We start from the raw sequence: 26,536 nt of genomic DNA, 5'->3' as shown, positions 1-26,536 counted from the left end.
AATCCAGAGGGCACAGATGCCTTTCTCTACAAATGCCCAAAAGGTCTCTTTTTCCCAATGTCTCTGATGGGGAAATTGCCCAACACAATCAGGAGGGAAAAGGGAAAAGTAATAGTAATAACACCATATTGGCCAAAGAGGCATTGTTGTCATTATGGATTCTGCTGACTACCTCAAGGAAATTCATATGCAATTGACTGACACTGATTTTTACCAAAGATTAGAGGATAACCCCATCTCTTACACTGAAGGAATTGTAAAAATGGTTGCAGATTATGGCAATTTATTGGGTCACATCGTTGACAACACAGCTAAGTTCTTGGCAACTGACATTTAAATGATTGCCAGAGTTCTTTCATTTCAAGGACATTTTTGCAGCAAGAGAAAACTTCACAGAGCCAAAAGAAGTTCGACTTTGTAATTTTTATGTCTCATGTTGTCTTTGTTGTTTAGACGTACTAGAACAGAATATCGTTGTTGAAATAGGGACCTGCTCAGGTATATATATTCTGTTCCAGATTGTTGTAAGAACAAGTTTATATATGACTCACTGACCTGCATTGAAAGTACGTAGAATGGAAGCCCTGGCTTTTAGATTTGGAACTATAGCATGGGAGTGAACAATAATATATCTATGTACATTGTAGATAACCACGCACTCACGAGCCTTTGAAGATTTTCAAAGCCAGAATATATCTGGAAGCTGGTTGCTCATGTTGGGTTTTCAATTTTCAGTATTTGGTCAATAGCTATTCCTGTAAAGATTAGCAAAGCAGTGGTAAAAGTTCTGATTAGTTCTTATGAATGCACCTTTGTATATGAGACTTACTTGAAGATGTGCTGGGGCATTACTGAGACGCATCCCCTTTAATGTATATTTTGTAGATTTAGCCAACTCAGAAATTATACAGTCTATGACTGCTAGCTGCATTGTGTGCAGATGTTCATTTGGTTATTTTAATTGCGCATACGCATACACATCCTTGCATTTTATATACTGTGCATTCTACCAAGACAGCAGTGACTTCAGCAGCATTTAGTCCCAGGGCCCTGGTAGAAGAAATCTGTCAGGTGGCAACTTGGTCCACCTTCTCAACGTTCGTTAATCACTACAGAATTGACCAGATCAATTCTGTAGAGGCAGCTTTTGGAAGAAGTATGCGGTAATGAATTCTTCCATAATGTGCAAGGTAGGGAACAAATTTGTCTTTCTTAAAGGGTCCACACAGATGTTAACTGTGGCATATATATGTCGTCTCTTCAGTGGGGCAAAATCATCTACTTTCCCACCACAAAAAAGTATTTAATATAAACATTTAAGTGGAACAGATTAGCAGTGCTCGCCAGCCCCTTAGTGTCTTCAAGAGCATAAAAATGTACATAGCCCTGCCTGAAAGGGGCATGACTTAACCAGTCTGGATGACTTCACCACACTAAAGAGAAGATATCCTCATGGTAAGTCCGAGGTGTCATTTCCATGATTGGTAATGTGCACATGGGACAGTTCTTAATAGCTTATGGTTTATTTTCAATTTCAAGTTATACCTAGTGATGACATTAATAGAATTGCAGTACTTCTACTGATTTGAATACATAGAACTTTTTAAGCTGTTTAAGCTTAATTTTTTAAATGTTTATAGTGTTAAGGAAATGGAGCAGAATTTACATTCTTGCTTAACCTGGCAATGTTGCACTAAACTACTCATTCCTGTTGAGGCAAGTGTGGTGACAGTTGTGTGTCAAAAATAATAAAATGGGTGGATGTAAATGGAACTTATGTTTCTTGGGGTAATATTGCAGAAAATGTTGGTTTGTTGAACTGCACAATGTCATAAATATTTCTTTTTATGTACTAGCATGGAGGCATCTATGTAAAACGAAGTGCCAAATTTGATGAAAAGAAAATGAGGAACAACTTACAAACCCAGGCGAAAGCTGAGACTCCGGTAAGATTATACTTCTGTAAACTTTGTATTTCTTGCCCATACTTCATTTCCAGATACCTACTCTAAGATTTTTTTTATCCATGTCAGAATTACAAAATTCATGCCAGCCCATTGGCACAGGAAGATGGTTCTCATATAGTTGCTGCTGAACAGGTAAAGGCAAAATAAGGGATTTGGCTTATGTTTCCCATCTTCAGCAGCTAGGGGACTAGCTGCAGAAAGATCTCTCTAGAATTGCTGGATGTGGAGAATGATAGACACAAACAGAAATCTCTTGGACTCCAGTTGTGCAATGCACATGTACATACTCTCTGTATTGAGACTGGTATTTCTTACAATGGAATTTGTGTTGCTCAGCTGGTGTGAAGTTTTCTCTGTAGACAAATGTAGACAAATCCAAAATCAGATAATATTCCAGAGCCACAGAATAACCAGAAGAAAAACAATCTATTGTAACAACACTCCTAGAATTTCAGCCACTGTTTGAAAAGCTGTCCTGAAAAACTCTGCTGTACGCAACTTCTGCTAATTTAGCAGAATTTACCATAAGTGCCTTTGCGCCAGCCTCTTACGCCTGCACAAGGGCATTTATGCTGGTGCTTGGGTCACACCACCCTCTGTGCTCTACCCTCCCCTCAGAATTGCACTGTAAATTTAGTACAGTAAACTTAATAATCTCTTTGTTTATTTCGGGGGTCCTTATAGAAAGAAAGAGTAGGGAGAAATCGTTTTTCCTCTATATTTCACTTCTGTTCACCTAAAAACTCAATTCTTCCTAAAGACCTGCAGTGTTAAGGGAAGACTTTGTAATGCAGAGAAGTAACAGCATATTAGTAAAAAAATTGCAGGAAATACTGTAAACATCCAGCTTAGTATCAGCAGCAGGGAACAGAGTCCCCATTTTTCACTCATTTGAAGATTAGTCTCCTTTTCTACAATGACTGAGTGCTTTTTGAGATCTGCAAGGTGAAAATGGAGCAGATAAAAGCAGTCAGTAAAACCCAGTTAAGTAGCAGATAAAGAAACCACCGAGTAAAGTCTAAATCACACCAGGTAAACGGAGGGAGGAGTTCAGTCACTTCCATTTCCAGACTTGCTTTCCTGAAAACAATATCAGGTACAGCAGCAGCTTTGTTCTTCTGGCTGTTGGCTATGGCAACTGATGCAATCATGGAACTGACCCAGAAAGACAAGCTTTGGGGGGAAGGTCCTTATTGCTAATAATGTAGCAAAGCTTTTGGCTGCAAGCTTCTTTTTAAATAAGGAAATTCAGAAAACTCGGCTCACAGTGATAGCATTGCATATAGTGTTCCATCAAACTGACTTACAGTTTGAAGAATTGCCCATTATAGTTTTCACTAGCAAGGACAATTTGAAGCTATGCACATTTTTTTCTTCTACTTTTTGATTCTTTTGTTTCATTTTCTGTGGAATTTTTCTCATCTGAGAGAGGGTTTTTTGTGCAATTCACTGCTTATAAAAAGGTACGGGTGAATGTACTGAATGTGCGTTATCTCAAGTGACTTCCACTGAACTCACCACTCTCCTTTTGCAAAACTGCATCAGTATCTACTTTCTCACAAAAAGTACATCATTGGACTGGACCTGTTGGTTGCAGTAACCTCATACACATTGTACTGTGAGTTCTCAGTCTCAAAAGTTAGCAGAGGCAGGATAATAAGATTCTGTGACCCTTTAACTAGGATGCAGGTCTAGACTACTCTGATAACCAAAAGAGGAATGGAATGTACTGAGAAAGGTGACACTCTTAATTTTGAAAAACATTTTCTGTGCCAAAAATTGAAGATAGCTGCCATTAAAAGGTAATCTTAATAGTTTGTTGTAGACTAGGATTAAAGCCCATGGGGGGGTGGGATGCAGTGGGCCCTAGCAAAGGGTGGGGGAGGAAGCATCTTCCTCTGCAATGGGCGTCACTGGGTCCAAATTGCCTCCCCCATTTTTGGTGCAATGCTTTGCACCTGCCTAGGCATGAGTCTGTGGCTCAGTGGCGGAGCTACAAGGGGACAGGGGGTGCACCGGGAGCACGCCTGGGGGCGTGGGAAATCGCTGGCAGGGACTGATGGGAATTGTAGTCCATGAACATCTGGAGTGCCATAGGTTCGCCACCACTAGACTAGGATCTGGGAGACCTAGGTTCAAATACTATTCTGCCAAAATTTGCTTGTGACCTTGGGCCCATCGTATTCCCTCAGCCTGACCTTGGCGAAGATGGAATGGAAAAGTGTAAAATGTTATAAACCACCTTGAGTCCCTATTGAGGTATAAAATGGGATACTGCACGCTGATTGGTGGGAAGTGTGTCGTTGCCATGTTCCATTCCTTAGGCAATTATTTTTAAGGATGACTTTCTTCCCCAGAGTGCTGTTTTTCTTTGCCATGCTCATGCATTTATTTTGGTTGGGACACTTCTGGAGAGCTTCTTGTTCCTGTATAAAGCAGCTCTGGGTGAATGTCAATATGGGACATAAGAAAACAAACAATCCTTCATGGTTTCTTCCTGTAAAAACTTCACACCCACTTCTTTCACTCAGTGGCCTTGCTAGCCTTCTAATGTGGGACTGCACAGAAGCCCTGATGATAAGAACAGGTTTGAACTTACCTGTAACTATTGTTCCTAAAGTGATCTTCTGTGCAGGCACACATCCCTTCCTCTTGCCCCATTTCGAACTCTCTGGAACCTTAGTTTATTGAGGTCTGTGGTGGCATGGAGAGTAGAACCCCATCTCCTGGTCATGCAAAGGTTTTGGTGGGAAAGCGCAGAAGGATGAGGGGTGCCCCTAGTCTGATAGAAAGTTTTGGAAATCTTTTCTGCAGCTGGTCCGTGCACACACAGTCACAATGTTTCCCTGCACAGAAGGATGACTACTCAATAACAGTCATAGCTATGTCCAACCCAGCTGTCTTTCCCTGGCATTTCTTGTCAAAAGAATCCGAGGTAGCAAAGAAAATGCATGTATCTTGCTGAGAGCGTTAGCCTGTCAAAACTACAGAGAGGGTTTTTATGGGAAAACAATTAGATTAGAATGTCCCAACCTTAAATACTAGAGCACTGCAGACATGCAGAAGGACTGAGATACTTGTGAGGCAGTGTTTTGAATGAGTGGAGACAAGATTTATATGTAGGCTGAGCATACTGTCTGCTGAGGACACAAAAAAGCAGGAGGAAACAAACATTACATGAGATTGTGCTAATAAAGTTTTGTTTCTTCTGGCACAGACTGCTTTCCAGGCAATATTTGTGAATTAACTTTATGATTTGGAAACAAGCATTGGTAATTATGACTACGAATATCAACAAGCAGATTCATGGTATACTGCTGAGACACTGTGAAGGAAAAGAGAGTTTCCATGTTGAAAGACAAACTCAGTAGACTGTCTTTACCTCATCCCGAAAAAAGAATTTAGGGTTATGCCTCAATAACATTGAATTACCCAGTTCTTCTTTTCTTTTAAAAATATTAGACTTTATCCATGTGGTGATTTTGAGACTTGATTTGAAGATATCAAGTGGTCCTACTCTTCCATTCCCCCTCCAAACTTTTTACTAATATTTGCTATGTGATGACATTGTATGAGCCACTTTACAATGCCAAACATTTAAAAATGTATGCTTGTATATATATTTGTAATCCCACAGATGTATCTTGTGATTTTTCCTGAGGGAACACGTTATAATCCGGAGCTCCCAAAAGTCATTGCAGATAGTCAATCATATGCTAATAAAGAAGGTAAGTGAAATTCAGATAACTTTGGGAAGAGTGAAGGAAAGTAGATATGAAAAGGTACATGAATACAAGAGTAACAGATTTTATTGGCAGGCTCTGTATACTGTAACTTTAAAAGAAAACCAGGTCTGCTAATTACCTTGTAACTGTTGCTTAATCATAAAATTAGTTGTAGTCTTTTTCTTATGATGTTCTCTGGTTCTTTGGTGACTGACTTCCTGCACAGTTTAATGAAACAACTAGTGTCTCAAAGAAAACTAGAAATAGTTACTTGGAGCAGCTGATAACTCGAGAACCAACATAGCATAGTGGTTAAGAGCTGTGGATTCTAATCTGGAGAACCGGGTTTGACTCCCCACTCATCCACCTGAACGGCAGACTGTAATCTCGAGAACCGGGTTGATTCCCTACTCCTACACATGAAGCCTGCTGGGTGACCTTGGGCCAGTTACAGTTCTTTCAGAACTCTTTCAGTCCCCACCTATCTCACAAGATGTCTGTTGTGGGGAGAGGAAGAGAAAGTAGTTGGTAAGCTACTTTGAGACTCGTTACTGGAGAAACTCCTCTTTAGTTAAATTTAATAAAAGAGCAGTATGATTCATTTATAGCACTGTAGAAGCATATAATTTGTTTACTTTAAAATATTTATATGTCCACCCTTCTTCTGGGCATCTCAGGATCCAGGTCAAGTAATGTTAAGAAAACAGATAAAAATCAGTCTAAAGAAACCTTCCCCATCCTTACCCAGACTAAGGTCACTCCAGAAGTTCCCTGGAATAGTTCTGTTTTGCATCCTTGCTAGAAAGCCAAGCCTAAAGGAGACCCTGCCCACCCCCACCCGCTCCAACCTCTTCCAGGAGGCTGCTCCAAAGTCATGGGATAACCACTACAAACTCAAGACTGGACTGTTGCTGAATGTGCCCTAGACATTGGGGGTATTGACAATAACCCTTTCTGGGAAAAACAAAGCTGGGCTGTTGTAACATTCAGGGAGACACAGTCCTTCAGCTATGTGGGCCCTGAGTGACATATGGCTTGCTAGGAAACAATCAACAGCTTGAATTGGATTTACCGTATATACTCGTGAATAAGTCGACCCGAGTATAAGTCGAGGCACCTAGTTTTACCACAAAAAACTGGGAAAACTTATTGACTCGTGTGTAAGTCGAGGCTGGGAAATGCAGCAGCCAACGGCACAGAGCAGGGCGCTGCCGCCATTCCCCCTCTGCCACAGGGAGAAGGCAGCCACCTTTTCTCTGGGGCAGAGGAGTTCCCTGCATAGAACTCCTGGACGAAACATTTTATTTTCCTGCCTCAAAATGTTATATGTATGTCATGTGGAAAGGCCAGTATCTATACATATATGTGTATCTATTGGTGAAAAAAACCTGTAGTTAAAATACACCCCTGCTTTTTCAGAATAAAGCCTTGTTCAGAGTAGCTCACCACAAAGGATGGTGTATTTAGGCAATAATCATGCCACTGTAAACCTGTCCTGATAATTACTATCTTCCAGAGGAGTATCACGGTAGCAGAAAGTCTTCTGAAGGCTCTGGTACATTCTAATAACAGGATTATCTTTCTCATGGATCACTTAAAACACAACTTGAAGATTGTGCATTGTTTATCTGTCCTCTTTGTTCCCTATCTCTTTTTTGTATTAGCTTTTTTTAATTAGCTAGTTTGTAGAGGGGTGTTTTTTCTTGACATTGTGCATCTCTGTTTCTGTGATTCTTGACCAACACTGAGATTGTTATCTTGCAGATGACTTTCTATCTGTGAGGCTGTAATCTCTATCTGTAGAAAAGTCTTTGCTGTCTTCAGAACAGTAGATACTGGAGAAACCAGGGTTAAATCATTTGCACACTCAGCAGCTAAGATACCATTAAGAATATAGAAATAGACGTCGTTAGCATAGCTGTGCATGAACATAAAATATTCCAAGCACGCACATACACAAGGAGCAGTGTGTATATTTCCAAAAAATGAGACAAGGGGCCAAGAGATAGAAAAAGAAAGGAAGTGGGACTGAAAGCTGTTTAGGTTTCAGACACCAGTCTGAGTTCTCTGCAAGGGTACTAAGTGCTTGGGTAGCCAGTAATTCATAAGAAGAAATGAAAAGCCCAAGGGTAAGATCCACACAACATTGTGGCAGGCTTAGGCTGCTACACAAATAATGCATGGATAGCTTTCTACAGATAAGCTCTTCTTTCAGATTCTGGCCTCCGTTAATAAGACTGGAAGGTTGAAGGAAAATGAAAGGTGTTTTTTCCTATGCTGTCAGGGGGATACAACTGCGTTTAATGGTGCATCCCTCAATAAGAAGTAGAAAGTTCCTAGACTCTGAAGATTCCGAAATAAGGAAACGGGAGGCCTCTGAGCAGAGAATTGGTTCTTTGTGATGAATTACTGAACTGTTCCAGATAAACACATGAAGGCTAGGTGAAGTATTTGTTTCTTTCCGAGGCTGCTGTTGTCTCTCAGTGAACATGATAGCAAGTCCTGGCCTCTCTACTGGCTGTCAGTCTTTGTGTTGGAAATGGCCTGAAACTTGCTAAATGGAACAGGGAAAGCCAACAGATTAGGTACTTGGTAGCAGTAGTCTCATGTTGCAAATAAACTTCCTTAATATGTCAATTTTGAACAGGGTTTAATACAGTAGTCTTCAGATATTGCTACAAGAGAACCTATGATGCTTCAGAATAGGATGTGTGTTTGAAAAAAAAAAAGGTAATTTTCAGATTCGGCACAGAAGAGCAAGGTTTCCCAAGCAGGTGGCAGAAAAGCAAGCAACAGTAGCACTCGAAAAAACTCTGGCCCTGAAATGGAGTCAAGCAACAGGCCTTCTTTTTTTATCTCTTTTTCCATGCTCACAGAGCCATGGAGAGCTGTGAGAGAACTGTCATGATTGGGGTGTATTTTCTGAGCTGAGCGAGTGCAGCACTCGGCATAAACTGTGTTGTAATCAGAATCTTTTGAAGTTCCCAGAAATTCTATAGCAAATACTCAGCAAAGAGAGTTATCATCTGCATATCAGGCAAAAAGAAGTATCCACATATGATTTGGAAAGCGTAGATTGGAAATTCTATGGTAACCGCTTTTTTTTCCAGGGTATACCTTAATACTTTGTATGATACCTCTCCAGTATGTGTACTTTTTTCTCCCTTAGGGCTTGCTGTGTTAAAACATGTTCTTACACCACGAGTGAAGGCTGCACATGTTGCTGTGGACTCATTGAAAGATTACTTAGATGCAGTTTATGATGTTACAGTGGCATATGAAGGTACAGTGGACCTTAAAGGACAAAGAAAAGTTGCACCATCCATGACAGGTGAGTAGATCATCTATTCAAAATCTCAAAGGCATTACACAAGATGAGTTTTACACAAGATGAGTTTTTAATTACTTTGCTTTTATAATGTATTAGACTAGACTTGTACAATTTGTGGCCCATAGCCATGTGTCATAGCTTTCCAAATGATTCACAATCACTCTATTTTGGAGGTAGCTAAACGTGCCTTATATTTTTGACCCTGGTTATATACATGCCATATGTGCACTGCAAAAAGTAATAGCAGTAATTTTATTTAGTTTTTCCTTTCCCTCTCCCAATTGTCAAGATCTTCAGAGCAAGATAAAAATATATTTCAGAGCTGAAGGCAAAAGAGCTGCTGTCTCTCAGATTACAGTGGTGTGACACTACCATGTAGCCAAATCTGCTTTTTTTGGCACTCTGACATCATGACCTCCACCCCTGACTGGTATATGTAGCCATCCAGAAGAATGATCCTGCCGAAGTTGCTGTCGAGAATGTCAGCAAACATTTCAGAGGGCAAGAGCTGATGTTCTTTTCCATACTGAAAAGTTTTTCTGTGGAAATTCAGACCAGCCTTATCACTTCTCATATATAAAAATGTGTCAATTATCATCAATATTATAGCAAAATTATTGGCGGGAACAAACAGTTCATGTTAATGTTCTGTGCATGTTCACACTATTATTTTGTTCCAACAAGCTGAAAGCTTCCTCTCATACAAATATTGCTCATAGCTTTGAAATTATCATTTTTGGTCTTCAGCTTGGCAATGGCCCTTTGCATCTAGCATCCTGAACATGCTTTTTTACAGCTGGAACTTCTTCATCTTTCCAGAGTCTAAGAATAACTTTTCAACTGTCATCAGATATTAAGATTTAAGTCAGCTGTCCCTGTGGTGATCTTGTTAGATCTGCTAACAGGGACACACAGTTGTATTCCAAGCTTTCTCTTCACTTGCGATCCATGGGGAAGAGAAATGGTGATCCTCTGTGGCCTTGCTGTGCTTTTTGGAAGTTCTCAAAGCCCAGAGGCTCACCTCTCTCTCTAGTGAGGAAAGAGGCATCATTGTGGTGATTACAGATTTTCAGTGGTTTCCAAAGTTAACCAAAGCATGGAAAGCCCTGGCTAATACAGACATAAATATGCGCTAATTGAAGCCTATTTTTATGCTATTATATAACATTCAAGTAGCTGTAAAAAATTTGTAGTGGCTATTTTCTTTGTCAAATTACTGTGGTAGTTTCCCATCAGGTGGAGCTTTCGTGGCATTTGTTGTGGTTCCGTTTGGAGTAGTGCTGGAAATAAATGCTGATGTAATTGTTTAATGTTTTCATAGACATTTTTGTTTCAGTTCTTAAATTTGTCTGATGGCTCCTATGGCACATCCTTATAATCTCTGATAGAAGAAATGATATTCTCAACTTTTTTCATGTTTGGTTTTGCTTCTCTGCGTACTGAAACTTGAAACCAGTGAATGTATGATTGTGTGAATTCTGCTGCACTAGAACAAAATTGCATTTTCAGAACAAACTGCAAATGGGCAGTTTTACAACTAAATTCTACAAGTCATATTAGTATGGTGTAGCAAAAACATATGCAGCTACTGAAGGTGCTGGAAGGTGCCAGCAGATGATCTTTTGATTATAAATTGCAAACAGCCCCTATAATTAATACTAAACATATTGAGTTGCTATACAAATTCGGAATCTTTAAATATTTGATCAAATGCTACTTTCTAATAAGGAAACTGAACATGTTGTCTTAGAAATCTTATCCCATAAGAATAGTGGAAGGTTAGACATTGAAATAGTTAGAAACACCAAAATATTCAATTTTCTCTTGCATCCTAACTGTTTGTGGAAGGGAACATTGCTGTCTCTACTCTTCCTACTGGAATCCAGTCTAAGCCGTTCATGGCTTCTCCAGAGGATTGAACTATGGGATGCATGGGATAGAATATCTTGAAATAACCCCTCTGGTGTGAGCTCTTGCATATCCCATTCCTGACTTTCAAAATGGTCTTTTCAGAGGGCAGAAGTGCAAGGTGGTAAAGATCCTTTCCTTATTGTTTCTTGTTTCTTTGTGATTCTTATGATTTAACCCTTTCACTTTGTCAGTTAGTAACCCTTTCACTTTGTCAGTTAGTAGCAAAGAAATTCCCATGAATGTTCAGGAACATTGTAATGTCTTCGGTTAAACGAGTTGGCGAGATTATCCTATTGTGCATAAACAGATTGCAGTGCCCACTGAAATTTGTCATGTTGGCTAAAATACTTAAATATCTTTTAAAAAGTTTTTTTCTCCACCATGCTAGGGAGATGTTTGGGTGTTGATTCTCTGGCACAAAAGTAGCTACTGCAAATACCGTATATACTCGTGTATAAGTCGACCCGCATATAAGTCGAGGCACCTAATTTAACCACCAAAAACTGGGAAAACTTATTGACTCGCGTATAAGTCGAGGGTGGGAAATGCAGCAGCTGCTGGTAAATTTCAAAAATAAAAATAGATGCCAATAAAATTACATCAATTGAGGCATCAGTAGGTTAAATGTTTTTGAATATTTATTTCAAAGAAAAACAGTAAACTGGCTCTGTAAGTGGAAAAGAGGGTCAACAAGAACAATATGGTATCAACAATAACTTTAAAAGTACAAAAACCTTAGCTCAACCAGCAACCAAGCTAAAACACAAGAGTTAAAATCCTTCAAAACTGGATTCCTCATCATCATCTGTATGTCCAAATGTAACCCAACTTAGATTTTAAGAGGGATATTATCAGAAATGGAAAATCTACTATTAGCTTCCATTGTAAACAATGGGGGATGGGGCATCCCCTTTGGGGGTCAATAACTTTGGATCCCCTGACCCAAACTTCACCAAACCTGGCTGGTATCATAAAGAGACTCTCCTAATGAGACCAGCCAGGTTTGGTGAAGTTTGGCTCAGAGGGTCCAAGGTTATGGACCCTCAAAAGGGTAGTCCCATCTACTAATAGCTCCCATTGAAAACAATGGGGAATGGGGGCACCTCCTTTGGGGGTCCATAACTTTGGACCCCCTGAACCAAACTTTACCAAACTTGGCTGGTATCATCAGGAGAGTCTTCTGAGGGTACCCTGAAAGTTTGGTGCCGCTAGCATAAAAACTACGCCCCCTGCTGGCCGGCAAAGAAAAACACACAAAAAAATTTAATGACCCGCATATAAGTCGAGGGGAGCTTTTTCAGCATTAAAAATGTGCTGAAAAATTCGACTTATACATGAGTATATACGGTAGTCCTCACTGGTATTCGATAAATGCAAGACAGAAAGACGCCACTGGTGCCTGTGCTTGCTTCTTAAATTATTAGGCCCTAGAATGAAAAAAAAAGATAACCTGATGGGCGTGAAGCTCCTCAAATGGATTCTGTGATGAACGAATAGGATAGTTGTCCTAGTATTTCTGTGGAGTGGTACGAGCACTGTGATAGTCGTCCTTTGACGATGTATTGGGATCACTGCAAAATTCACACTAATGAAAATTTTTACAAAGACCCTAAAATTAAGAAACTGTATGTGTGTGTGTGTGTGTGTGTATGTGTGTGTGTGTATATATATGTGTATATATGTGTATATGTATGTATGTATATTTATTTATTTATTTATTTTTGAGAGAAGAAAGGTAGTATGCATCTTAAGTACAAAATATCTTTTGTCGTCTTTAAGTAAAAAAGTTTAACTGTGGGAAAAATGAAAAGATTCAGGCGTTGTATTGATATGGAAAGGAAATAAATATTTATTTTTAGCAGCCCTGATAAAATAAGAACCTAAGAAAAGCCGTGTTGGATCAGACAAAGGCCCATCAAGTCCATCAGTCTGTTCACTCAGTGGCCAACCAGGTGCTTCTAGGAGGCCCACAAGCAAGATGACTGTAGCAGCGTTATCCTGCCTGTGTTCCACAGCGCCTAATATAATCAGCATGCAACCTGACTAGTATCCATTTTGACCGGCAGCTATGGACACCCGTATCCTCCGTGAACATGTCCACCCCTCTTAAATCCTTCCAGGGTAGCAGCAGGCACCACATCCTGGGGCAGGGAGTGTGAAGAAATATTTCCTTTTGTGTGTTTTGAATCTCTCACCCTTTAGCTTTAGCAGATGACCCCAGTATTATGGAAGAGGGAGAAAAGCTTATTGCTGTCCACTTCTTTCATAATATACATAATGTTGAGAGCTCTATCATGTCTCCCTTTATCTGTCTTTTTTTCTAACCTAAACAGCCCTAAGTGTTTTTAAACAAAACAGCCCTGATTGCGATTTATGGCATGAAAAACAAGCGGCTGATGAGCACAGCCCTAATTTAATCAGTAGATTTAGATTTTTGATGAAGCTGAATTTTGTAAAGCAAACACTTTCCAAAAATTAAATATGTTGCCTGTGCTATACAAAAGCTATATTGAATATTTTTAAGAAGTTTTACATATTTGGATTTAAAGTTCATCTGTTGCCCACTGATGAACTTGTAAATACAGGATCCTCACACCTTTATTTGATAGCAGATTTACTGATTTAAATAGGATTGTTTCCGAACAATGATGATTTTTGGTGCTGCATTTTGTATTTGGAATTTTTTACATATACATTTTTGTTAATGTTGTCATATAATTCATAATTAGTAGGTGACATTACCAATACAATATTAGTCAAGCTTGGCAGTTTCCGTTATAATTAATGTTTTTCAGTAGATTATTCCTAGGAATTGTGTGAGAAATTACATGGATATCTTATCAATTTGTGAACTGGAGGTGGGGATATAAAATCAGAAATACATATAATAATCCAAAAAATCTATTTATTTCAACTGATTGGTTTTGATTTGACCGGTGTGACAAATGCCCATATTTGGGAAGTGGTTTCCAGTGAGACTGCTCTTAAATAGTTAAGTCCTGCCCAGTCCTGATTGACTGAGGGAAATTGCCTGGAGAAGAAAAAGAGGCAGCTGGGGTTCTTTTCTTTTTTTTCCCTCTGGGGAGAGTTGGAGTGAGGGAGACTCCAGAAAAGGGGTCTGAGCCTGAAAACTTGTCAGGGCTACTGAAAATATAAAATTAGGGTGACCCTAGGAATGCACATGGATTCTAGGCAGGCACCCACTGTTGGTCATAGGACCATTTGAGAGCTTAAATGAACTGTCTGAATGACAATGCATACTTCTGTTCTTTTTTTGGTTTATGTTCTTCAACCCTACCAAAGAAATGTTTGATGTTACCATTTATTTTAAATAAAACCTTTTGTTGTGGAGCTTGTAAGGCGATACGGGCTCTGGTGCTTATTATGAGGGAGATCCTTAAAGTCAACAAGGAATAATTCCTGAGGGAACAATTCCCTGGGGCTTGGAACTTGTGAAAGGGGAATCCTTTCCCCCCCCCCCCCCGGTTTGGTTTGTGTTACAACCGGCATAGCCAAAGATAAAGTTCTTATCTGTCTCATCTCATATAATGGAAATTATATTGTAATTACAGATTAGATATGAAACTAACTAGTAATGCAAGTGATGTAATGTCCTTGTGACTTCCATGGATAAGAGTTAAATTCTGTTGAAATATGATTGGACAACCATGGCATATCATACGTCATTCTTTCCGTGTGCTAAAATTAGTGCATCAACAATTTTCAGTGCCTTCAGTGTTTTCTTTAAATGTAAAACAAGCACATGCTATGCTTTTAAAAAAAATTTACAACTATTATTCCAATTAAAACAATTTCCACAGAAAGTAGCATTTAAATTACACTTCATTTCTTTTCCTAATTGCATATTTCAGTTCAAGTATTGTAGCTTTAATAAAATTAATTCAGAGTAATTTTAAAATAAGTTTACTAAATGTAAGTACAATTAAAAATGCTTAATTAGATCCTGCTCTATTTGGAATATTAGATAAATTTCTAAATCTAATTTTTCAGCAAAACTGACATCACTGCTTGAGAACAGTATAGGATCCAAAAAGGCCAAGCAGTCTGTGACTGGTTTTAAAATGTAGGTATGGTGAAGTACTGTGTGCTGCATACCGTATATACTCGCATATAAGTTGACCCGCGTATAAGTCGAGGCACCTAATTCTACCACAAAAAACTGGGAAAACGTATTGACTCATGTATAAGTCGAGGGTGGGAAATGCAGCAGCTTCTGGTAAATTTCAAAAATAAATACCAATAAAATTACATTAATTGAGGCATCAGTAGGTTAAATGGTTTTGAATATTTATTTCAAAGAAAAACAGTAAACTAGTTCTGTAAGTGGAAAACAGGTATCAACAGTAACTTTAAAAGTACAAAAACCTTAGCTCAATCAGCAACCAAGCTAAAACCCAAGAGTTAAAATCCTTCAAAACTGGATTCCTCCTCCTCATCTGTATGTCCAAATGTAACCCAACTCAGATTTTAAGAGGGATATTATCAGACATGTTAAAAGAGTTCAAGTCTTTGACAGTGTGATCCCACCTTGTGACCCTTAACATTCACCAGACTTACAACAAAAGAAACTATAAATCTATTTTCTGTTTCATAAACAGTAGTGTGCGGTATAACAATGAAATATGGCAAACCAATACAGAAACAATAATAGTTCTGGCCTGCTATGCAAAACAGACCAGCAGGGTCTCAGTCCCGTGGTTCTCTCTAGCTGTGTCCAAAACCAAAATACAAACTAATAATCAATCAATATAAACACAATATCCCCTTCTCAACAACTAATACAAACATTCTCATGCCTGAAATATGTAAATACAGTTCGTAACAACTGAACTCTGTGAAGTTGAGGCCTGTTAGCAGTTATGAAGCCTATTCTTCCTTAGAGGAAATGGAGCCTTCTTCCTTATATGGAAAATCTGAGCTCTTTAGCTCCCCCTAATGGACCCTGGGTTACACAAACAGAGCTTAAGCCATAGAGAACAATGGAATAGAATTACCGTATTTCCCAGAGTATGACCCGCATATAAGTCGAGTGAGGCTTTTTCAGCCTAAAAAAAGGCTGAAAAACTCGACTTATACGTGAGTATGTACAGTACTTTACAAATCATATAGTGTTTGCATTTATACAAGCCTTTTTCCGTTTGGGTGCCCCTTGGTTCAGAATGGTAAGGTGCAGTATTGCAGTAGAAAGCTCTGATCACAATCTGAGTAGCTGGCTCAAGGCTGACTCAGGCTTCCATCTTTCTGAGGTCAGTAAAATGAGTACCCAGCTTGCTGGGGGTAAAGTGTAGATGACTGGGAAAGGCAATGGCAAACTGTCCCATAAACAAAGTCTGTCTAGTAAAAGTTGTGATATGACATCACCTCATGGGTCAGTAAGTCAGACTTACAAAACAAGCCTTTGTTTACTAGTTTTGGTGTTTTACCGTGCAGTCCTGAATGGAGTTCACCCCCTTTTAAATCCAGCTTTCAGTGGATTCAGGAAGATGTAATTCTGCATAGGATTGTACTGTAAGTATCCTTTTCCCTTCAGCTGTTGAATGTGAAGTTGTGGTAGATACCTGTGAACTGAAGTTTATACCATGAGTAGAGTACCTTGACCACATCTTCTCATTCAGGAAACCTCTATGAAGTTTCCTTCCCCAGCTCATTCAATTTTTTATATTAATACATGCTTTAAAACATAATAAATCCACTTGTAAAAATGAATGAAATCTGTAGCGTTTCTGGACTTTTTCTCATTCTGTAATGCTTTTCTATTATTGTGCTTGATTATTTTTTACTTTTTCATTCTTTCTTGGAGGGATGGATTATTTGATACGATCAGAAGATTCTTAAGAATAACGATACACACAAGTACTAAGAGTTGGAATCTTAATGCACTAATGTTTTCAATATTCTTGCCAGTGAAATGATCTTAAAGTGTCCCATTTTTTCAGTTTCTCTTGATGATACTTCTGGAAGCAAATACAGATGCTTGTTGATTAGGTTCTGTTCCTTATTCTGGGAGTTTAAAATTATTATTATAAATAGTTTTCTTAATTCTGTTCATGTTGGTTCCCATGAGGGTTCACTTGACATACTCTAATCAGTTTCTTTTTCACAGTAAGAAAGTTGTTCCTAATCAAAAGTTTGAGGTAGTGCATGATTCTAAAATATGTTGCCTGATGTGGAGAGTTTTGTTTTATTCCTATATCCAATAATAGCCTCCTGGCAAGTTCTGTAACAATTAAGCAACTCATCAAATCTTGGCATTTCAAGCTAGTATTCCTAAAGTTGGATGTAATTTTACTTAATAAATTGCTGCAAGAAGGTTTAGGTTTTGTAGCTTAATTACATGAGCCTTTGGGGAGTTGAACTGATGTGAAATTCAGGGTCACGGGACTACCATCAACCTTTAGTGGCTCCTATGATAGAATCCAGCTGTTCTATCACAAACACAGGAATGCTATAAATTGTTTTTATCCACTGGTTAACTTAAGTGGTTACACTGACATTGGGTCTTTAAAAATGGCTTGGTTTCACTAAGATGAATTGCATGATTAAAATAATTTCTTGACGCTGTTGATCATATCCAGTTGACCATTTCTGTAACTACACTGAATAATTGGTACTTTACAAGATTTCTTTAAGGTTGAAAGCAAAACAGCATAGGGAAGAGATGATAGTTTCTCTGATAGTGACTTGCACATGTGGAGAGAGAAGTTGCAGAATTGCCATAGGGCCTGCCACTTCAAAGCATACATTGGCCTCCATATTCCTTCATGTTGTGGCTGCAACACTTACATGGCTGATCTGTGAGTCTACATCATACTTTTCCAGGATGGAATTTTCACCATTTTCTGCCAGTGATGTGATGTCATCTCTGTATTTCAAATTGTTAATGTTCCTTCCAACAATTTTCACTCCATCTTCATCTAAATCTAATTCCGCTTCCCTTATGATAAGTTCTGCCTATAGATCAAAGAGATGGAGAGCTAAAATACATCCTTGTCTGACACCAATTAGTTCCAAAGTTAGTAAACTTAAATATTAGTTTTTAGCTTCAGCAACCTCTAGCACAGTGGTTCTCAAACTTCCTAATGCCACAACCCTTTAATACAGTTCCTCATGTTGTGGTGACCCAACATTTATCGATTTTACAGATGAAGAGCACTGATGTAGAGAGACTTAGGCGACCCCTGTGAAACGGTCGTTCAACCCCCAAAGGGGTCCCGACACACAGGTTGAGAACCACTGCTCTAGTATAAAAACACATAAGCAATGCACAAACAAAAAAGACAAAGCAAAACATTCTGTGTTCAAGCTTATTCAATTAGATTTAATATTGTTAGTAGCAGACCAATCTGTTCAAGTGTCTTCTCCAAATTAACACCTTAAAGTTTTCATGTGGTAGTTTTCATGTAGTACTACATAAAATTTTCATGTAGTGCATGTAGTATACCATAAGATTCCATAGATATTTGGAATTTCTAAGTATCCCTCCCATCCTGATACTATGTACGACTGCCCCCACCCCCCCCATCTCCTTATCTTCTTCAGGCAGGGCACCACTCACTGACTTGTCCTGTCAGGTTTTTTTCCCTGCCTTTTCCCCTTTGGGGTCTGAGGTGCTTCAGAAAATGGTAGTGTTAGTTTAAAGCACTCCCTCTCTGCCCTGTAACATACCCAAAAAGTGAAGAATGCCTGTTGATTTTATTTTGTTCCTTTCCAGTCACACCCCTCACTCTAACATAAATACTTGAGCCAGATTTAAACTTAAACAGAGTTCTTTAACTTTACAGATGGTACTGCCTTTTGTCTTCTTCTCATAAAGGGTCCTAACAATGGCTTGGTACTTATACACAGTACGCTCTCACAGCCCATACCGTTAGAAAAACCCTCAAAATAAAAAAAATTAACTCTCTGTTGAGGTAAACCAAAGCAAATCCCAATGCCCCAGACCCACTAGTATACAGGAATCCTTCTCTCACTGGAAGATGTTCCTATCCTGGTTTATTGTGGCCCTACAGTTTGGCCCTCCAACAAATTCTTCCACCAGCATACTTTGTCTGTGTATATATTTGCTTTCACCCAGCATTCAGGGTGATAACAGTAGCAGTCCCACACTTTAACAGTTAAGGCAGACAGCACTTAACAGCAGGAACGCTCAAGACCAAAAAAACTGGCAAATTTTTATGACGGAGTTAATCTCCAGCCCCCTCTGCAACATACAATTACTGAGCCAATCAGAGTGCAGGAGCCACACAAGGACGTAGGTAAGGGAGAAGGTTTCTCGGGTTCAGACCCCCCATTAACATGTCCAAAGTTCCACCCCACGTTTGTGGGGTTTTTGTATTTTTTAGTGTTTTTCGGTTTTTGGCCTGCAGGGGGCACAGTTTTTAGCCTAGCACCACAATTTCAGGGATTTGTTGCGAGATTCTCCTGATGATACCACCCTGGTTTGGTGAGGTTTGGTTTAGGGGGTCCAAAGTTATGGAAGGGGGTGCCCCATCCCCCATTGTTTCCAATGGGAGCTAATAGAAGATGGGGGCTACACCTTTGAGGGTCCATAACTATGTACCTCTTGAACCAAACTTCACCAAACCTGGGTGGTATCATCAGGAGAGTCTCCTAAAGATACCCTGAAAGTTTGGTGCTGCTAGCTTAACAATTGTACCCCTGACAGCAGGCACCTCCCAAATTTCCCCAGATTTTCCTTTTAAATCCACCCCCTTCAGCATGAATTTAAAGGGAGAATGTGAGGTCCCCGGTTTAAATATTGGAAGTGATTCTGTTTCAGGGTGCGGGAGAATCTACCCCAAAACAGCATCACTTCCAATGTTTTTAACTGGAGATTTAATGTGGATTTAAAAGGAGAATCTAGGCTCCCTAGTCTAAATACCATTGAAAGTGATGCTGTTTGGGGGTGGATCACAGCAGCTGCCCATGGTGCCCCCCCCCCCTGGCAAAACTCAGATTTTGCACTGGGCTCCATTTTCCCTAGCTACGCCTCTGCCGGAGGGCAGGGCAGAAGGGACTGCCGGCTGGAAGCCCAGCTGGTGGGGAGGGCAGGGGAGTCTGCCGTCCCTGGCCTCGGAGCACTTAGGCCAGAGGCGGGGCTTGGGAGGTGTGGCCATGCCCCAGGGTTGGGTGGGGCATGGCTCGGCCCCCTGAACCCCCCATAAAATATCTATACCTACATCACTGAGACCACATCCAATCAGGTGGCTCGCCTGTTCGTGTGCCTTTCTGCCTCACTCTGACTGTAAACAGTACGCTGTTTAAGACACAACTGCACTTTTAAAAAATCATATTTCCTTGCCGTGAATCACACCATGCTTCTCAAGATCAAATGGATTCTTTTAAATTTTGTGTATACCCAAAGTGTAGCTTTGTCTTGTGTGAATATCTTCTGCAGATATGATTTTGGATCCAAACAACTTCTCCACTGGAGAAACCTGACCACTGAAAAAAGGCTATGCTTGAGATTATGAAGCCACTGTGTAAAAATGCCCTGTGAGGCAAGGGCTGTAGTAAAGAGGGGATTTGGTTGAGGTTGAGTGAGAAAGCTGGAGGAATCCAACCCATGATCAATAATGAGGGAAGGGGATTAAATGTGCATGGAGTCTATGGAAAAAACTCCTTTCAACTATTATGTGAGCTTGAAAGTGACTATAAACGTAAATAAAGCAAGCATAGTACTTTTAATCCTTCCCAAGGGACAAAAGTATCATAAATGATCAACAATCCTATTCTGCTGAGGGTAAAGTCTCTTTTTCACTAGAAGTTTTCTGCATGAAGAACACTCAGGGCAATGGAAGTATGCTAGGTCATTACAAGAACAGATGCATTGATTCCAACCCAGTGTTCCTAAGAAATGATGACTATTGTTGGTCCTCCTCAGTCCTCTCCAGCTTTTCTTTCCCACCACCCATGAACTGCTGATGCAAAATGGCTCACAGCAGCCAACTTTGAGATGGAATTCTAAACCTTTCATGCATTTCAATAGTGGGGTGAAAATGGATTCTTTTTTATAAATCTTGATTATATATAACCCGGACTGAGATACTGACTATATCCATTTGGGTTTTCAGATTTTCTTTGTAAGGAGTGCCCAAGAATCCATATTTATGTTGATAGAATTGATGTAAAGGATATTCCGAAAGAACAGATGTACATGAGAAGATGGCTTCATGAGCGTTTTGAAATCAAGGATAAGTAAGTAATTAAAATGCACTCGACTGCATTTACAGCATCATATATCAGGTTTCTGTTTCTGTTAAACTCAGTGTAGATTTTCTTGTGTATTTTAAACGTTTATTAGCCTCCTTTCTCCCTTGTAGACTTCAGGGCGGCTCACAATATAAATAAAACATTTTTTAAAAAAAACAATAATTATAAAAGTCATAAAAGTCACAGTTTAAAAACTTTAAGTTGGTCTATTTAAAATACAGCATCCTGACACTAAATCGATCAACATGGATATCTTTTAGTTCTTACATTTTTATTTTGGTTTTCATTCCCAGAGTTCAGGGCAGTGGCGTAGCGCTCAGGGGTTGCGGGGGGTGGGGGTGGGGGCTTCTTGCACCACGTGCCCAGGGCACAGTTCCCCTTCGCTATGGTTCTGGTTCAGGGCTGTGTTCGTGTTTCATTCCCTCTGCATTTTATCCTCAGAACAACTATGTGAGATGGGTTAGGCTGAGAGATCGTGGCTGGCCCAGGGTCACTCTTGCTATTTACAGAAGCTGCTTGTAAGTTCTAAAAAGTTTGCCCACATTAGGTTAGATGTGTTGATAATGGGTGTGTTAAATGAGAAATCATGAATTTGCCTGGCTTGGCTGTTGGGAGATTTTAATAAATTTCTTTGGTGTTTGTTCTAACCTAGGGTAGATAACTCTTTCTTGTTAAAAATGTACATATTTTTCAGGACATGCTTAAATTAGAATATGGTAAAGCAGATGGAATCTTCCTCTGGTATAAGAATCAGCCTTCTTGTACAGCCAGGGCGTGCTACAGGGCACTATCTATTGCTGTTGCTTTAAAGGAAGAGCGTATGAAACTGAAACTTTGGAACACAGTCACTTTTTAACCTTTTTTCTTGATGACGTAAGCCAGTGTAATTCATATCCAGTGGTGTGGCACCCAGGGGGCGGGAGGGGGGCGTCTTGCACCAGGCACATGCCGATGCAGGGGCGAGCATGGCAGAGGAGCAAGGCACACATGTGCCCCGGGTGCAGTTCCCCCTTGCTACAGCTCTGTTAATATCAGTACACCATGCCTCAAGCATAAGTTTAGGCCTCTTTCAGTAGCACAATATGTTATATGGAACATGGGATTGCTAATACAAACAGCAGCCATGAGATGAGTCAGTCTACACGCGCACACATACCGGGGGTGTAGATACCATGGGGACAAATGTCCTGGGCACCCACTATTTGATCATGTGGGGGGCCCAAAAAAAATTTGGGTTCGTTTAAATTTTTAAAATATTTTTAGTGTTTTTACTTCGTTGGCCAGCAGGGGGCACAGTTTTTAGGCTAGCGGCAACAAAATTTCAGGCTGTCATCAGCTGACACTCCTGATGATACTAGCCAGATTTGGTGAAGTTTGATTCAGGGGGTACAAAGGGGGTCCCATCCCCCATTGTTTCCAATGTTAGCTAATAGAAGCGTCCATAACTTTGGACCCCCTGAACCAAACTTCACTAAACCTTGGTGGCATCATCAGAATAGTCTCCTTCTGATTGGTGAAGTTTGGTTCAGGGGGTCCAAAGTTATGGACCCCAAAATGGGGTGTCCCCATCCCACATTTCCAATGGGAGCTAATAGTAGATGGGGCTACCCTTTTGAGTGTCCATAACTTTGGACCCCCTGAACCAAACTTCACCTAACCTGGGTGGTATCAGAAGGAGAGTCTCCTGAAGATAGCCTGAAATTTAGTACTGCTAACTTAAACATTGCTCCCCTGACAGGCACTCTCAAATTTTCCCCAGAGTCTCCCTTTAAATCCACCCCCTTCGGAGTGGATTTAAAGGGAGAATCTGGGCTCCCTAGATTAAAAAACATTGAGGGTATCGTTGAAGACTTTCACGACCGGATTCAACTGCTTGTTGTGGGTTTTCCAGGCTGTGTGGCCGTGGTCTGTTAGATCTTGTTCCTAACGTTTCGCCTGAATCTGTGGCTGGCATCTTCAGAGGTGTATCACAGAGTAAAGTTTGTTATAAGAGAAGTCTGGTCACAGTGTATAACAGTCTATTCAAATTCTGCCCAGGGAGGAAAAACTTTGAAGCTCAAAATTGTGTTCCACATAATTTTCCAAATCTTTAAATATTAGATGGGAAAGAGGAATAAGTATTTGTTGTTGAGGGATTAATTAATGTTGTTACCCTGTTCTTTCCCAGCCATAGCCAGGCTCAAGCAGACTTACACACATTATAAAATCCATCAATCGTCATAAAATCCCCATCAAAGCAATATCATTTTACCATTAAAATATAAATACAAATAAAAATATTAATATTAAGTTCAGATGGCGATTAGTTGAGTATCTACAGCAGACTTGAACACAGCCTAAGAACTACCCATCCCATCCTAACTCAAATCACTATTTGGAGGGGGAATAAGGGTTGGGGCAAGGCCAGCAAAATGGAGTAGACTCATAGTTGCCTCAACCGAAAACCTAGTGGAACATCTACATTTTGCAGGCTTTGCGGAACTGATTAAGATCCTGCAGGGCCCTAATGTCAGGGCAGTGGAAGAATGCTGTGTCATTAGAAGAACAGATGCATTGGTTCAAACCTGTGAACTGATGGAACACTAACATTATTTGCACGAAAGTGCTGTGTTAACTCCCAGCTAGATAGAACCACTGTAATTTGTGAGGTCTACTGATTTCAGTTGTGTTATAATTTCATTTAAGGATCTGAAGTCCTAGTTTGTGGCACTGAACAGTTCTTAGACAATAGAATGAAATGATAAATTATGATAGTTATGAGAAAACATTTGAAGGAGGTTCCTAGCCAAAAGGATAAGGTACGCGAATTTGACTTTGTGCTGTGTATGTTCTTTCTCTTTCTTTGCTCTTAGGTTACTAATAGAATTCTATGATGCGAAAGATTCTAAAAGAAGAAACAAGTTCCCTGGGAAATGCGTTCATTCCAAACTAAGCCTCAAGAAAACTTTACCATCCTTACTGTTTTTAAGTGGCCTAACTGTTAGTATGTTACTGACAGAATCTGGAAGAAAACTTTATGTGAAAACATGGATATATGGGACTTTAATTGGCTGGCTATGGGTCAGTGTTTCAGCATAAGGAGACCATACTGTCTGACACTCCTTGTCCTGTCTTGCTCATCCCGTGAAACTCTCATGAATTTATAATGAAATGTAAATAAAGCCTTATTAATGGAACTTTGGATAAATTGCAACTTGTGACCTGTGGCCATTGTGGGAAATAATCTGTATGTATTTGTGCTCCTAATTTTTTCAAGAAGTGCAGCAAAGAAGCAATTCTGTCCTAACACACCTTTCCCCATCTGCACATGTCAAAATATGGATTGGGTTCAGTGTTTTGGCCAACAGAACGAGTTATAGCAGACAACTTTTTATTCTTTCCCCAACACCCTGGAAAACCCTCTTATATAGGAAACCATGTGGCATTTGGGACTTCAGCAGGAGGGGAAATCTGTTATAGTTTCCCATATTCTTATGACAACTTTTTGATTATTAATGGAGCTTACTCCAGTCCTGCAAGAATAAAGACAGCCATATGTGGCAGATTTTACCTCCCCTGCCCACCAGCAACGTTCCATACTGCTTTGCATAGTGTTTTGGAAAGCTACCTAACTCCCAGCAGCAGCTTTTCAGAGGCCAGAAAGTTTCTGGGGGTTAGGAAGGCCCATAGAATGCTGCAGCTAAGTTATTTTGCTCATGGAAGTTTGTATTAAACTCTTATTTGTTTATAGAAGTTAAGTAGCTTAAGTGGACAGTGAACGCTGACAATACATTAGGCTAATAGATTCAATCCTACCAGCATTCTGCTGGCAGAAGGATAAGGAAGGTTATTTGTCTGGGTTTCCCCTATTACTGCAGAACCCCATTTTTTTTGTCTAGCAGATTGTCTGGTCCTACCTAGCCTTTTGAGAGTCTGAAGAGGAAGCTGGTGGGAAACTGTTAAGATTCACCCCCATGTAGTTTTTTTCTGTCCAAGTTTTGTTCATTCATTCACAACTAAAAACCAAAACTAACATTTACCAACATCTTGCTTTGTCATTTTAATTTAAAATTTTCCCCAAGTTTGCAAATACATTAGTAGAACACAAATAATTGCCTTTAAAGTAAAAAAAAGGAGAGACAAGAATAAGTTAAATGATATTAGAAGCAAGCCTTTATTGGCATAGACAGCAGTACAATAATAATAAAAACAGATTAAAAAGCATATACAATACAGGATATACATGTTAGGCAAAGGAAATCTACTGCCATTTAGTAATTTCCAGGAGAAAGTCTGCCACTATCATACAGAGAGAAGGATCGACTGCAAGTTAAATGATATTTGAATGTGTTATGTAGTCAACTGACTTTAATTACTTTTGTTCACAAAACCTGTGGCTATTGAAGTCTGAGGCTAAATTATTTGTAATCTGCCTATGCTAGATTCCCTGAAGCGCTCGTTGGAGTCCTTCAGCCAAGCTATTGTTAACTTATAGTATGTGTGCCATAAATAGTGGTAAACATTCCAAAGTTTCTTGATATCTCCAGATAGCTTCACACAAGATCATTTCTATGGATAGGATTGCATCTCTTCTGAAGAGATGTACAATATTTATTTGCTGTGATTGTTCCAATCAGGGATTGGGGGGTGGGGGTGGGGGGATGGGGAGGAATGCCAAGTGGTCCTTAGTCATATGGAAGCAAATGGCTGAGTACTGCATTGAGCAATGCTGCTATGCAGCCAAGATTGTATTTTATGGTAACAAGGAACATCCTCGTGTTCTTGCCAAAATGTAAAGTATGTGCCTTTGTCTACTGATTTTGAATTTTACCTAATGTTTCATGATCAGTGTATTAATACTGTAATTTTGGAATACCTTCAAAGCTTTCACAGTTGGTGTGCACATCTGATAGGCTGAAATTATGAAACTGAGGTATGCAGTTTGCACTGTAGAATATTAGTGGGAAGTGCATATTTTCCTGTGTTCACAAATACATTTTTAAGAGCCATTGATTCTTGTAGCTATTATATTTAGCATCATATTGGGAAAATTATTTCCTGATGTTACGGGGCTAATTGTTCTGTACTGAGAAGGGGAAAGGATCCTACTTGATACTTGTTGCTTTGTATTAAACAAAGATTCCACCATAAAGTGAAACATCAGAGGCTATTTTTATCTTTTATGAATTTTTCATATGCATCTTATGCTGGCTTTAATAGTACTTGAATTGTTTTAAGGACCATCACAAGTGGAAATTGTGAAGAGTCATAGATTTTTAAACTGGTAAATGTTTCTGTCTCAGTCAAGAATGAGAAAGCAGGCCTTGTCCTGGTGCATTTTTCCAGAAGTTTGTAAGTATCCTGCACATTTTTGTTTCACATATTAAATG

General features: G+C 39.6%; 1 protein-coding gene across 1 annotated transcript in view; it reads left to right on the top strand.

The window, feature by feature from the left end:
- The window catches only part of AGPAT5 (1-acylglycerol-3-phosphate O-acyltransferase 5), a 32,631-nt gene extending 6,333 nt beyond the window's left edge, over positions 1 to 26,298 (top strand). The window contains exons 3-7 of the mRNA XM_048497477.1: positions 1,857 to 1,946; positions 5,605 to 5,695; positions 8,862 to 9,023; positions 21,029 to 21,152; positions 24,020 to 26,298. Of these exons, the coding sequence (XP_048353434.1) occupies positions 1,857 to 1,946; positions 5,605 to 5,695; positions 8,862 to 9,023; positions 21,029 to 21,152; positions 24,020 to 24,245 (693 nt within the window). The 3' untranslated portion in view covers positions 24,246 to 26,298. The remainder of the gene's footprint in view (positions 1 to 1,856; positions 1,947 to 5,604; positions 5,696 to 8,861; positions 9,024 to 21,028; positions 21,153 to 24,019) is intronic.
- The last annotated feature ends 238 nt before the right edge of the window (positions 26,299 to 26,536 follow it).

The sequence above is a fragment of the Sphaerodactylus townsendi genome, linkage group LG01 (assembly GCF_021028975.2).
Source record: "Sphaerodactylus townsendi isolate TG3544 linkage group LG01, MPM_Stown_v2.3, whole genome shotgun sequence".
NCBI lineage: Eukaryota > Metazoa > Chordata > Lepidosauria > Squamata > Sphaerodactylidae > Sphaerodactylus > Sphaerodactylus townsendi.
The sequence above is the reverse complement of the archived record's forward strand: the minus strand, read 5'-3'. Positions and strand labels throughout refer to the sequence as shown.